Source organism: Rhinopithecus bieti, unplaced genomic scaffold, assembly GCF_001698545.2.
Source record: "Rhinopithecus bieti isolate Rb0 unplaced genomic scaffold, ASM169854v2 scaffold_1673, whole genome shotgun sequence".
Classification (NCBI taxonomy): Eukaryota; Metazoa; Chordata; class Mammalia; order Primates; family Cercopithecidae; genus Rhinopithecus; species Rhinopithecus bieti.
Window position 1 is genome coordinate 331,032 of NW_016804690.1, and position 14,482 is coordinate 345,513.

The window sequence follows — 14,482 nt, forward strand, 5'->3', positions numbered from 1 at the left end:
TTTTTTTTTTGAGATGGAGTCTCGCTCTGTTGCCCAGACTGGAGTACAGTGGTGCAATCTCGGCTCACTACAACCTCTGCCTCCCGGGTTCACAGGATTCTCCTGCCTCAGTCTCCTGAGTAGCTGGGACCACAGGTGTGCGCCACCACACCCAGCTGATTTTTTTTTTTTTTTTTTTTGAGACAGAGTCTTACTCTGTCACCCAGACTGGTTGCAGTGGCGTGATCTCGGCTCACTGCAAGCTCTGCCTCCCAGGTTCACGCATTCTCTTGCTTCAGGCTCCCGAGTAGCTGGGACTACAGGCGCCTGCCACCACACCTGGCTAATTATTTTTTTATTTTTTTATTTTTAGAAGAGACGGGGTTTCACCGTGTTAGCCAGGATGGTCTCGATCTCCTGACCTTGTGATCTGCCCACCTCGGCCTCCTGAAGTTTTGGAATTACAGGTGTGAACCACGGTGCCTGGCTGCAGATATTCTTTTTTATAGAGATACATGCTGAGAATTTTTGAGATGAAGGGTCTGTAACTTAGTTTCTTCTTACTAGTTTTTTAATTTATTATTTTTTTTGAGATGAGATCTTGCTCTGTTGGCCAAGCCAAGTGCATTGGTGCAATCACGGCTCACAGCAGCCTTCACCTCCCAGACTCAAGCTGTCCTCCCACCTCAGCCTCCCGAGTAGCTGGGACTACAGCCATGTATTACCATGCCTGGCTAATTTTTTTATATTTTGTAGGGATAGGGTTTCCCTATGTTGGCAGGGATGGTCTCAAACTCCTGGGCTCAAGTGATTCTCCCACCTTGGCCTCCCAAAGTGCTGGGATTACAGGCATGAGCCACTGTGCCTGGCCTAGAACTTATTTTCAAATGGTTCTGCCCTATCCCTCCAAAAGAAATCTCTGTATACGGACAGAAGTAAAGTAAATGTGGCAGCCTGAGAATACTACAGGTAAAGAATATATGAGTGTTGATTAGATTATTTCTTTAATATTTTTAGTAAGTTTGAAATTTTAAAAATATTTGAAGCAAAGAAGGTTAGTTAAAAAAAGGGAAAAAATAGGCCAGGCGCGGTGGCTCAAGCCTGTAATCCCAGCACTTTGGGAGGCCGAGACGGGCGGATCACAAGGTCAGGAGATCGAGACCATCCTGGTGAACACGGTGAAACCCCCGTCTCTACTAAAAAAATACAAAAAACTACGTCTCTACTAAAAAAATACAAAAAACTAGCCAGGCGAGGTGGCGGGCGCCTGTAGTCCCAGCTGAGGCAGAAGAATGGCATAAACCTGGGAGGCGGAGCTTGCAGTCAGCCGAGATCGCGCCATTGCACTCCAGCCTAGGCGACAGAGCGAGACTCTGTCTCAAAAAAAAAAAGGAAAAAATGGAAAAGGGTCGCAATAGTAAATATATAAACTTAGAAGTTTGAAAATAGGTTTATGGCAAGCATCTATACTGTAACATAATGAAATATTCATGCAAATTTATTTGATCCATGTAGATTGAACTTAATGGAAAAATATTGGTGGAAACTACTATGCTAAACTTCATGTTTTCTTTTTTCAGTATAGACTATGGTCGAAGAAAAAGAAATGCTTTTAGGATTCAGGTAGAAAAGGTGAGTCTTTTATTGTTAGAGCTAAATTATCAATAAAGTTATATAAACAATTGTTTTAGCTCATAGCATTTTCTTTTGTTTCAGTATTTAGCATAATTAGTAGTGAGAAGGAATTTAAGAATTTAACAGAATTAGAAGATAAACATTTAGCAAAAAGAGCAAGACAAGATGAAGAGGACAATGAGTAAGTATACAAAATGCAGCGTTTTTTTAAACCATGAACCTTGTCACGTTACATTCCTGCTTGTAAAACTTTCAATGGCTCTTCCTTGCCAACAAAGCCCTGCATAGTATTTACCTAACCTCTTCAGCCATATTGAATGTTCTTTATTCCCCAAAGAGATCAAATTCTCTGTGGCTGTGGTTTTGTTGAGTTAGAGTATCATTTCCCTTTCACAAACTCCCACTCAGCCCTCAAGAATCAGTTGAAATGTTACTGCCTTTATTAGGCCTAAGACCCCTTTTTAAATGTTTCCTTAGCTTCTAGTTACAGATATTTGTTATAATCCTTATGATATCATATGGCATTGAAATTATTTGCTTACTTGTTTGCATTACCAACAGTACTGTCTCATTACCTTCTTCTGCCCAAGCACAATGTCAGATATATAAAAAGGTGCCAATTAATTTTGTTTAAGAAATAGTATTGAGAGTTTTAAAAATATCTTTATTGAGATATAATTGACATCAGTAAGCTCTACTTTTTTTTTTTTTTTTTTTGAGATCAAGTCTCACTCCGTCACCTAGGCTGGAGTGCAGTGGCACGATCTTGGCTCACTGCAACCTCTGCCTCCTGGATTCAAGTGATTCTCCTGCCTTAACCTCCCAAGTAGCTGGGGTTACAGTCATGTGCCACCACACCTGGCTACTTTTTTATATTTTTGGTAGAAACAGGGTTTCACCATGTTGGACAGGCTGGTCTCAAACTCCTGACATCTAGTGATCCACCCACCTCGGCCTCCCAAAGTGCTGGGATTACAGGCGTGAGCCATTGCGCCCACCCAGCCAAGCTCTATGTTTTTAAAGTGTACAGTTTATTAAGTTTTGACGTAGGTATATACTCATTGAACTATCACCATAAGCAAGATACCGAACCTTTCCATAAATATCAAAAGTCTTCTTGTTCCCCTTTGCAATTCATTTCTCCCTCCACCCCTGTTTCTAGGCAAACTTTTTTCTTTTTTTTTTTTTTTTTTTTTTGAGATAGTGTTTTACTCTGTCACCCAGGCTGGAGTTTGATCACAGCTCATTGCAGCCTTGACTTCCCAGGTTACTTGATTCTTCTACTTCAGCCTCCCAAGTAGCTGTAGGCACATGCTACCACACCTAGCTAATTTTTTGTAGAAATGGGGTTTTGCCATGTTGCCCAGGTTGGTCTTGAACTTCTGGGCTCAAGCAGTCTGCCTGCTTCAGCCTCCCAAAGTGTTGGGATTATAGGTGTGAGCCATAGCACCCAGCTTTAGGCAACCATTGATTTGCTTTCTGTCACTGTGTGTTACGTTGCATTTTGTAGAATTTTATTTGGAATCATACTTTTAAAGTCTGGATTCTTTCATTCTTTCACTTAGCATAATGATTTTGAGATTTATCAATGTTGTGTGTATTGATAGTTCATTGCTTTTTATTGATGAGTATGTGTGGACATGCTACAATTATTTTATCTGTTTATCTTTTTGTTTTTGTTTTTGTTTTTTTTGAGACAGGGTCTCACTTTGTTGCCCAGGCTGGAATGTAGTGGAGTGGCATATCACAACTCACTGCAGCCTCTACCTCCTGGGCTCAAGTGATTCTCCCATACAAGTGCATGCTACCATGCCCAGTTAATTTTCTGATTTTTTGTAGAAACAGGGTCTCACTATGTTTCCAGGCTGCTCTCATACCACTGGGCTCAAGCAATTCTCTTGCCTCAGACTCCCAGAGTGCCGGGATTACGGGTGTGAACTACCTTGCCTGACCTATCTGTTTATCTCTTGTTGGGCAGTTGGTTTGTTTCCAGTTTCTGGCTATTACAAATTAAGCTGCGATGAATATTTATGTCCAGGTCTTTATGTGGACAGTATTTTCATTTCTTTTATTAAATATGTAAGATTGGAATAGCTGGGTCATGTGATAGATGCATATTTAAGAAATTGCCAAACTATTTTTCAATGTATTTGTACCATTTTACTTTTACATTAGCAGTTTATGAGAATTCTACTCTTTCCACAAATTGCTAATATTTGGTATGGTCAGTATTTAATTTTCAGTAGTATTTCACTGTAAATATGACATTAGCTTTAGGGTTTTTTGTAGATGTCCTTTGTCAGATTGAGGAAGTTTCCTAATATTCCTAGATTGCTGAGAATTTTTGTCATGAATAGATACTGCATTTGTCAAATGCTTTTCTGCATCTGTTGAAACATCTCATTATGGCCTTTCCCCTTTAGTCTATTAATTTGGTGAATTACATTGGTTCCCAGTATTAAGCCAATCTTGCATTCCGGAGATAAACACTACTTGGTCCTGATATGTTATCTTTTTAATGTATTGTTGGCAGCCTGAGCAACATAGCGAGACTCTGTCTCTACAGAAAGTTTAAAAATTAGCCAGGCATGGCGGTGCATGATTCTATCCCAGCTTCTTTGGTAGCTGAGGTAGGAGGATTGCTTGAGCCCCAGAGTTGAAGGTTACAATGAGCTATAATTATGCCACTGCACTCCAGCCTGGGTGACAGAATGAGATCTAGTCTCTGAAGAAAAAAAAAAAAGAAAAAGTATTTGTTTGATGTTGTTTTCTTGAGATGGAGTCTCGCTCTTGTTGCCCAGGCTGGAGTGCAATAGCGTGATCTCGGCTCACTGCAACCACTGCCTCCCGGGTTTAAGCCATTCTCCTGCCTCAGCCTCCTGCGTAGCTGGGATTACAGGCACCTGCCACCATGCCCGGCTTATTTTAGAAAAAAAGTGTATTAATTGGATTCAGTTTACTAATCTTTTTCTACAGATGTTTGCATTTGTATGTCATATTGATCCGAATTTTCTTTTGTTCATTTTTGGAATGTCGGTCATGTTTTGGTGTTAGGGTTACACCGGCCTCATGATATTAGTGGGAAAGTGTTCTTTTGTTCTCTATTTCATGAAAACAAATTATGGAAATTCTTTTTTGAATATTTATTAGTGTTCACCCACAGTTTATCTAGGCCTAGAATCAACTTCCCCCAGAGTCTTCTTTTTCTGAAGGATTTTGATAAATTTTAATTTTGCTAGATATACAGCTCTTCTTTACATCTCTCCTTATGTCAATTGTGATAAATTGTATTTTTAAATCATTTGTTCATTTTCTCTCAGGTGTGGAATTTGTTGGCATAATGCTTCTGCAATATTCTCTTGTCATCCTTTTAATGTCTATAGGATTTGGGGTGATAGCCCCATTTTACTGTTTGTAGCTCAGCCTTTTTTATTTAGATTTATCATAATTTTCTTCAGTTCCATATTCACGAGTATTTGTTTGTGTTACACTGTTGCATAATAAATAACTCTTTACTGCATATATCTTTGTACGCATCACTTTTTTTTTTTTTTTTTTTTTGAGATGGAGTCTGGTTCTGTGGCCCAGGCTGGAGTGCAGTGGCATGATCTCAGCTTACTGCAAGCTCCGCTTCCCAGGTTCATGCCATTCTCCTGACTTAGCCCCCCGAGTAGCTGGGACTACAGGCGCCCGCCATCACTCCTGGCTAATTTTTCTATTTTTAGTAGAGTCGGGGTTTCACCGTGTTTGCCAGGATGATCTCAATCTCGTGACCTTGTGATCCACCCACCTCGGCCTCCCAAAGTGCTGGGATTACAGGCGTGAGCCACCGCGCCCAGCCCACATCGCTTTTTTTATGTTGAATTTTTGAGGTGGAATTTCTCAAAGATTGATATTTTTGAGATTGCTTGTGCATTTGGACTTACCTTCCTAAAAATGTTGCCTCAGTTTATATTCCCAACAACTTTGTATAAAGGGCACATTTCTCTGCATCCCTGCAATCTTAGTTATACTATAATTTGTCTTTGCTGTTTTTATAGGCAAAATATTGATCTTTTTTTTTTTCTTTTTTTGAGACGGAGTCTTGCTCTGTCACCCAGGCTGGAGTCCAGTGGTGCGATCTCGGCTCACTGCATCCTCTGCCTCCCGAGTTCAAGCAATTCGCCTGCCTCAGCCTCTGGAGTAGTTGGGACTACAGGTGTCCACCACCACTCCTGGCCAGTTTTTGTATTTTTAGTAGACAGGGTTTCATCATGTTGGCCAGGCTGGTCTTGAACTCCTGACCTCAGGCAATCCGCCCACCTCGGCCTCCCAAAGTTCTGGGATCACAGGCTTGAGCCACTGCTTCTGGCCTTGATCATATTTTTCTTTGTAATTTTATGATTACTGAGGTTAGTTTTTTTGTTATTTCATATTTGTTTTGTGAATGACTCGCTTTATGGGTTTTTTTCTATTTCATTTGAGAGGTATTTGAATTTTCCTTATTAGTTGTCGGAGTGTTTTGCCTAAAATATACCTCTTTTTGTATGTGTTACAACCGCTTTCCCCATGTTGCCACTTCCCTTTTAATTTTTGTTTGCACTGTCTTTTGATTAGAGAAGTTTTGCATTTTATGTAGTCAGATCTCTCAGTCTTTTTGTTTTTTTTTTTTTTTTTTTTTTTTTGAGAAGGAGCCTCGCTCTGTCGCCCAGGCTGGAGTGCAGTGGCCGGATCTCAGCTCACTGCAAGCTCCGCCTCCCGGGTCCACGCCATTCTCCTGCCTCAGCCTCCCGAGTAGCTGGGACTACAGGCGCCCGCCATCTCGCCCGGCTAATTTTTTGTATTTTTTAAGTGGAGACGGGGTTTCACTGTGTTAGCCAGGATGGTCTCGACCTCCTGACCTTGTGATCCGCCCGCCTCGGCCTCCCAAAGTGCTGGGATTACAGTACAGCTTGAGCCACCGCGCCCCGGCCTCTCAGTCTTTTTCCGTTTTGGTTTATGCTGATATGCTTAGAAAGACCTCTCTCACAAGAGTGTGTAAAATAATTACTTACACTTTTTTCTTCTTTCTTTATGATGTTTAACTCTTTAATCCACTTGGAATTTTTTTCTTTTTTTAGGGCATAAGTTGTAAGGCAAAACTTTTTTTTTTCCAAATAGTTGAATGATATACCTTATTTACATTGATTAGAATTGCTCCCAAGTAATGCTGATTAATTTTAATGAACATAGAATTTGCTGGTTATTTTTTTTTTTTGAGACAGGGTCTTGCTCTGTCACCCAGGCTTCAGTGCACTGGCACAATCATGGCTCACCGCAGTCTTGACGTCCCAGGCCCAAGTGATCCTCCCACCTCAGCCTCACAAGTAGCTGGGACTACAGGTGTGCACCAGCATGCCCAGCTAATTTTTTAATTTTTTTGTAGAGACACAGTCTCCCTTGGTTGCCCAGGCTGTAATTTGTATCTTAATATCTTAATTATAACAGCATTTCGTTGCATTCATATGAAGCTTTCTACAAAAAAAAAAAAGTCCTTTTCTTATTTAAATTTTTTTTTTTTTTTTTTTTTTAGACAGAGTCTCATACTGTCGGCCAGGCTGGAGCACAGTGGCACCATCTTGGCTCACTGCAACCTCCATATCCTAGGCTCAAGCAATTCTCCTGCCTCAGCCTCCCGAGTAGCTAGGATGTGCCGCCACACCTGGCTGAGTTTTGTATTTTTAGTAGAGACGGGGTTTCACCATGTTGACCAGACTGGTCTCTGTGAACTCCTGACCTCAGGTGATCCACCTGCCTCGGCCTCCCAAAGTGCTGGGATTACAGGCGTGAGCCACCGTGCCGGGCCTATTTAAATAATTTCCGAAGAAGTTTTAAATACTAACAGAGTCCTGAAGTTACTTGAAGCTATTAGATAACAACTTTCAGTTATAATGAATTAAGACTACATTCTCAGCTTGTACTTTATTAGGATTTATACTTCTTTTTTGATCCAGGAAATTTATTTGCTCCTTCATCCCTGATGAACAGTCTTGGAGAAGTTGCATTTGGTTACATGGTTTGGTCATGTTGACTTTGTGAATTTGTTACTCAGAGTGCTTAATTATAGGTTGCTGAAATATTTCCTCTACCTGAATCTGATATCCCCAAATGAGACCCTTGGGCCTGAGGGAATTTGTATATTTTATTTATTGCTAGGATAAATATAACTATAATATATTTTGCATTTATTATATATTGTAAATGCATAAGGACTTTGCAAGCGTTTATTTAATCCTTTGATAACTCTGGGAGACAGACATTACTTATTAAATCTCCGTTTTATAGATAAGGAAGCTGACACTTAGAGAGGTTAAGTAATAACTGGTTAAGTTGGATTTTGAATCCTAGTTTCTCTGATTCCAGAGTTTGGACTCTTAACCACCATAATCGTTTGCCTGAATATATTTGCTTGTGTTGGGTAATCATTTTTTTAGGATATGGGAGAGAACGTCTTTAAAACATTTTTCCCTCTTTTTACTGAGGTATACTGAAAGCTATTCTGATGATGATTCAAGTATGGAAGACTACCAAGATCCACAGGTAAGCCAAACATTTAGTGGGTAAGCCAAACATTATTTTAGTATTTAGTATTTAGTATTTAGTATTTAGTAAGCCAAACATTATTTTCTTTTTTAGTCGTTATGATACCTCCTTTGAAAAACTCAGTAAGAGCTGGGCATGGTGACTCACACCTGTAATCCCAGCACTTTGGGAGGCTGAGGCATGCAGATCACTTGAACCCAGGAATTTGAGACCATCCTGGCCTACATGGCAAAACCCTGTCTCTATAAAAAGTACCAAAAAATAAGCCTGGCCAACATGGTGAAACCTTGTCTCTATAAAAAATACAAAAATTTGCCGGGCATGGTGGCATGCACCTGTGATCCCAGCTACCTGGGGGTGCTGAGGTGGGAGAATCACTTGGGCTCCGGAGGTTGAGGCTGCAGTGAGCTGCAGTGAGCTGTGATTGTGCCACTTTACTCCAGCCTGGGTGACAGAGTGAGACCCTGTCTTTAAAAAAAAAAATAAGGTTAGCTGTCGTGGCTCACACCTGTAATCCTAGCACTTTGGAAGGCCAAGGAGGGTGGATCACTTGAGCCGAGGAGTTCGAGACCAGCTTATGCAGCATGGCAGAACCCCATCTCTACCAAAAAAACCCCCCGAAATTAGCCAGGTGTAATGAATGCCTTGCACCTGTGGTCCTAGCTACTCAGGAAGCTGGGGTGGGAGGATCACTTGAGCCCAGGAGGCAGAGGTTGCAGTGAGCTGGGATTGCACCACTGCACTCCAGCCTGAGCAACAAAACCAGATCCTGTCTCAAAAAAAAAAAAATTAGTAAGGAATAGAATAAAAGGCCAGGTGCTATGGCTCACGTCTGTAATCCCAGCACTTTGGGAGGCTGAGGCAGGAAAATCACTTGAAACCAGGGGTTCAAGACCAGCTTGGGCAGCACAGCAAGACTCTGTCTCTACAAAATACAAACAAAAATTAGCTAGGTCTGGTGGCATACACCCATAGTCCTAGCTACTGAGAAGGCTGATGCTGGAGGATCGCTTGAGCCTAGGAGTTTGAGGCTGTAGTGAGCTATGATTGTGCCATTCTACTTCAGCCTGGGTGACAGACCTTATGGCAAAAGAGAGAGAGAGAAGAGAAGGAAAGAAAGAGGGGAAGAAAAAAAAGGATTAGGGCTAAAGGGAGGGAGAGAGGAAGGACAGGAAATAGAATAAGAGACTTTAGACATCTTCATCAATAAATAATTGAACACTTCCTGTGTTCAGTATTGGTGATGGATTAACCATCCTTCCAGTATTTGTGTTATAAGTCAGTTATACAAGGAAAAAGAAGGGAAGAGGATAGCTAGAAATAAGGGCAGACAAGAATAGAGTAATTAATAGTAAAATGGAAAAGGGATATACTTTTGTCAAGGAGATGGCATTACTAATGAAGAGGCTTGATTAAAGGAGAATATGGAGATAGTATAGTCAGCCCTCACCCTCCATGGGGGATTGGCCCTAGGGCCCCACATGAATACCTGCAAATGTTCAGGTCCTTCATGTAAAATGGCATCATGTTTGCATATAACCTTATATACATCCTCTTGTATACTTTAAATTATCTCTGGATTACTTGTAATACCTAATACAATGTAAATAAGATGTAAATAGTTTTGACACTATTTCTTTCTTTTTTTTTTTTTGAAAGGGAGTCTCACTCTGTTGCCCAAGCTGGAGTGCAGTGGTGCAATCTCAGCTCACTGCAACCTCTGCCTCCCAGGCTCAAGCAATTCTCCTGACTCAGCCTCCTGAGTAGCTGGGATTACAGGCAGGGTCTCACTTCGTCGCCCAAACTGGAGTGGAGTGGCGTCATCTTGGCTCACTGCAACCTCTGCCTCCCAAGTTCAAGTGATTCTCATGCCTCAGCCTCCTGAGTAGGTGGGATTACAGGCAGGCACCACCACACCTAGCTAATTTTTGGTGTTTTTAGTAGAGATGGGGTTTCACCATGTTGACCAGGCTGGTCTTAAACTCCTGGCCTTGAGTGATCCACCCACCTTGGCCTCCCAAAGTGCTGGGATTACAAACGTGAGCCACCATGCCCAGCCTACACTGTATTTCTTAATATTTGTATTTTTATTGGTGTTTTTTTTATTGCTTTTTGTTTCCCAAATATTTTCGATTGAGGTTCATTGAATCCCTGGATGCAGAACCCTTGGATACAGAGGGCCAACTGTTTGTCAAATTATTTATAATCTGCTTTTTATTTTTTCCCTTGGTGTATCAGTTTTGACTTTATTATCAAAATATTTGATCCAATTTTTGTGGGGACAGGGTCTCGCTCTGTCACCCAGGCTGGAGTACAGTGGCATGGTCCTAGCTCACTGCAACCTCAAACTCTTGGACTCAAGTTGTCCTCCTACCTCAGCCTCCCAAATAGCTGGGATAACAGACATGTGCCACCATGTCTGGGTAAATTTTAAATTTTTTGTAGAGACAGGGTCTCCCTATGTTGCCCAGGATAGTCTCGAACTCCAGGCCTCAAGCAGTTTTCCCAGTTTGGCCTCCCAAAGCGTTGGGATTACAGGGCATGAGCCACCACGCCTAGCCCCAATTTTGATTTAATGGAATAATAGTGACTCTCATTGGCAACCAGCTCATTTTCATACTTCTTTAGTGTATTTTTTTTAGAAGCAACCATACTTACTTATTTTATTTAACCACCAATTATGAATTGGTTTTTCATTGGAACGAAGTCTTTTTGAATAGTAAATGCTTGTTTGCAAATCATCTTATTGTGAACACCCATATATTCTTTTCTTTTTTTTTTTTTTTGAAGTGGAGTCTCACTCTGTCACCCAGGCTGGAGTGCAGTGGCGCGATCTCGGCTCACCGCTTCTGCCTGCCAAGTTCAAGTGATTCTTCTGCCTTAGCCTCCCAAGTAGCTGGGATTACAAGTGCCTGCCACTGTGCCCAACTAATTTTTGTATTTCTAGTAGAGACAGTGTTTCACCATGTTGACTAGGCTGATCTTGAACTCCTGACCTCAAGTGATCTGCCCACCTCGGCCTCCCAAAGTGCTGGGATTACAGGCATTAGCTACTGTGCCCAGCCTAACACCTATATATTCTGATTATAAATGTTCTGAGAGAAGTTGTTAAAAAACAAAATAAAGAAAACATTACTATAGGCAGTACAACTTTTATGAGTACCTACTGAGTAATTTATGCTTAAATTTTGTTTTATGTTTCTGCCAGTCAGCAAATCACATGAACAGTTCCCTGCTGTCTTTGTATCGAAAAGGAAATCCTGATTCTGTTTCAAATACTCCTGAGATGGAGCAAAGAGAAACCACCTCTTCACCACCACGGATAAGTTCCAAAACAGGCTCTGTTCCCTTGAAGACCCCTGCCAAAGATTCTGAGGGAGGATGGTTTATTGACAAAACCCCAAGTGGAAAGAAGGACAGTTTTTTCTTGGACCTATCAGATGAGAAAAGTGATCCTAAGAAGTCAATAACTGAGATACAGGTATTTTTGTAATGAGATTTTAGCCCCATATCATCGAAGTACATTTTGACCTTTTAATTGAATACAGTATCAAGCAGATACTTGTGCTTTGTGGAAGACATAAGAACTTTGAAATATATGGAGAATTTGATCACATCGCGCTACTTGCCATTCTTTCTATCCTAGTCTAAGCCTTTTCTTGTTCTTGACTTAATTATTGAAACAGCCTTCCAGCTGGAGTCTGTGTCCTTTCTTGTTCCCCTAGTTTATTCGTCACACTGAGATAGCTTTTTTTTTTTTTGAGACTGGATCTGGCTCTGTCACCAAGACTGGAGTGCAGTGATGTGATCTTGGCTTACTATAACCTCTGCCTTCTGGGCTCAAGCCGTCTGCAACCTCAGTCTCCTATGTAACTAGGACTACCGGCGTGCGCCACCACACCTAGCTCACTTTTATATCTTTTCTAGAGATGGAGTTTTGCCGTGTTGCCCAGGCTGGTCTTGAACTCTTGGGGTCAAGGGATCCACCCGCCTCAGACTCCTAAAGTTCTGGGATTATAGGCATAAGCCATCACATATTATCATTCTTCTATTTAAAACCCTCCAGTGGCTTCATTCAGTCTCAAATCCAAAGGCCTGTGACAGCCACTAAAGTCCTTCATGATTGGCTGTCTGGCTTTCTCTTCAGTTTCATCTCCTACCACCCTTTTAGGTATGTGAATCTATTTCCTCAGCTGTAAATTTTACAAACTCTTAAGTACAAATCAAGTGTTTCCCGTGAAAATTTAGTGTCCAAATTGATATGTGCTATTAACTTAAAGTGTACATTAGACTTCGAAGACTTACTAAAAAATATAGAATGTAAAACATCTCATTAATAATTTTTTATATTGACTGTTGAAATGATAATATTTTGGATATACTGGGTTAAGTAAAATAGATTATTAAATGAATTTCGTATGTGACTCACATATTCCTCATGGACAATGATGCTTCAGCTGGTTTCTAAGAACCAAGCCCTTTGATTTGGCAGAACCTTTCCCCTTTTGATTTATTAATAGGGCTGTCCAAATCTCTTTGCTTTAATTATCCGTGTCATCCATCTATAGAGAACATTGTTATGGTGGGCAAGAACTCGAGTCTTAATGCTGAATTACTTTTTTTGGTTTGAGACGGGGTCTGCCTTGTCACCTAGGCTGACATAGTACAGTGGCATGATCACAACTCACTGTAACCTCCACCTCCTGGGCATAAGCCATCCTCCCACCTCAGCCTTCCAAGTAGCTGGGACTACAGGTGCCCACCACCACACCTGGCTAAGTTTTGTATTTTTTGTAGAGATGGGGTTTGGCCATGTTGCTCAGGCTGGTCTTGAACTTCTGAGCTCAAGTGATCCACCCACCTCAGCCTGAATTATACTTTAAAAATTTTTTTTTTGGCTGGGCGTGGTGGCTCACACCTGTAATCCCAGCACTTTGGAAAGCCGAGGCGGGCGGATCACAAGGTCAGGAGATTGAGACTATCCTGGCTAACATGGTGAAACCCCATCTCTACTAAAAATACAAAAAGTATTAGGAGGCTGAGGCAGGAGAATGGCGTGAACCCAAGAGGCGGAGCTTGCAGTGAGCTGAGTTCGTGCCACTGCACTCCAGCCTGGGCGACAGAACGAGACCCCGTCTCAAAAGAAAAAAAAATATTTTTTTAAGAGTTGGAGTATTGCTGCATTGCCCAGGCTGGAGTGCAGTCACTTTTCGCAGGCATGATCACAGAACATTATAGCCTCGAAACCCTGAACTCAAGTGGTCCTTCTGCTCTCAGGTAGCTGGGGCTACAGGTGTGTCCCAGTGTGCTTGGCTGAATTTGTTATGACTGTCAAAGCAACTCTATAGTCATATTTAATTTAGTGAATCATCAGCTGTCAGATGAAGACAACTATGTAGAAGACTCAGTGAGAAATAAAAGGCAAATACCAGTGTCCTTAATCAAGGAGCTCACGATTCAGAGAGAGAGACAGAGATAAGTAAATCACTCATACAAGGCAGATTATGCTAACTGATAATAGTTGCAAATGCAGTGTCCTGGGAATGTGAAGACGAGGTTAAATCTAACTGAAAGAGGGCCTTGCAGTGTGTCTCACGCCTGTAATCCCAGCACTTTGGGAGGCTGAGATGGGCAGATCACCTGAGGTCAGGAGTTCGATACCAGCCTGGCCATCATGGCGAAACCCCATCTCTACTAATAATATAAAAATTAAGTGGGCGTGGTGGTGGGCATCTCTAGTCCCAGCTACTTTTGGGAGGCTGAGGCAGGAGAAACGTTTGAATCTAGGAGGCAGAGTTGCAGTGAGCTGAGATCACGCCGTTGCACTCCAGCCTTGGTGACAAGAGCGAAACTCTGTCTCAAAAAACAAAACAAAACAAAAACCTCTAACTGAAAAAATCTGGAAAAGAAGTGGCATTCAAATGTTAAGATTTCTTTTTTCTTTTTTTCCCCCATATGGAATGCTTCACAAATTTCCATGTCATCCTTGCACAGGGACCATGCTAATCTTCTTTGTATCATTCCAATTTTAGTATATGTGCTGCCAAGGCCAGCACCAAATGTTAAGATTTGAATTGAGCTTTAAGGGCATGAGGAGAAGGACATTCCCAATAGACACCATCTTTGAGCAAAGAGATTGGTAATAGTTAACAGAGGTGAAAGTGCTAGGGCAGGAATTAATTTTCTTTACAATGCCCCTCTGTAAAAAATAAAACAGAGCCTGGGAGGCGGAGCTTGCAGTGAGCCGAGATTGCGCCACTGCACTCCAACCTGGGCGACTGAGCGAGACTCCATCTCAAAAAAAAAA

The 14,482-nt window shown here is 41.5% G+C and overlaps 1 protein-coding gene across 1 annotated transcript in view; it reads left to right on the forward strand.

The window, feature by feature from the left end:
* NVL (nuclear VCP like) overlaps positions 1–14,482 on the forward strand; it is a 106,197-nt gene that overhangs the window by 11,852 nt on the left and 79,863 nt on the right. The window contains exons 3-6 of the mRNA XM_017869945.1: positions 1,560–1,615; positions 1,696–1,795; positions 8,115–8,172; positions 11,384–11,656. Coding sequence (XP_017725434.1) covers positions 1,560–1,615; positions 1,696–1,795; positions 8,115–8,172; positions 11,384–11,656 — 487 coding nt within the window. The remainder of the gene's footprint in view (positions 1–1,559; positions 1,616–1,695; positions 1,796–8,114; positions 8,173–11,383; positions 11,657–14,482) is intronic.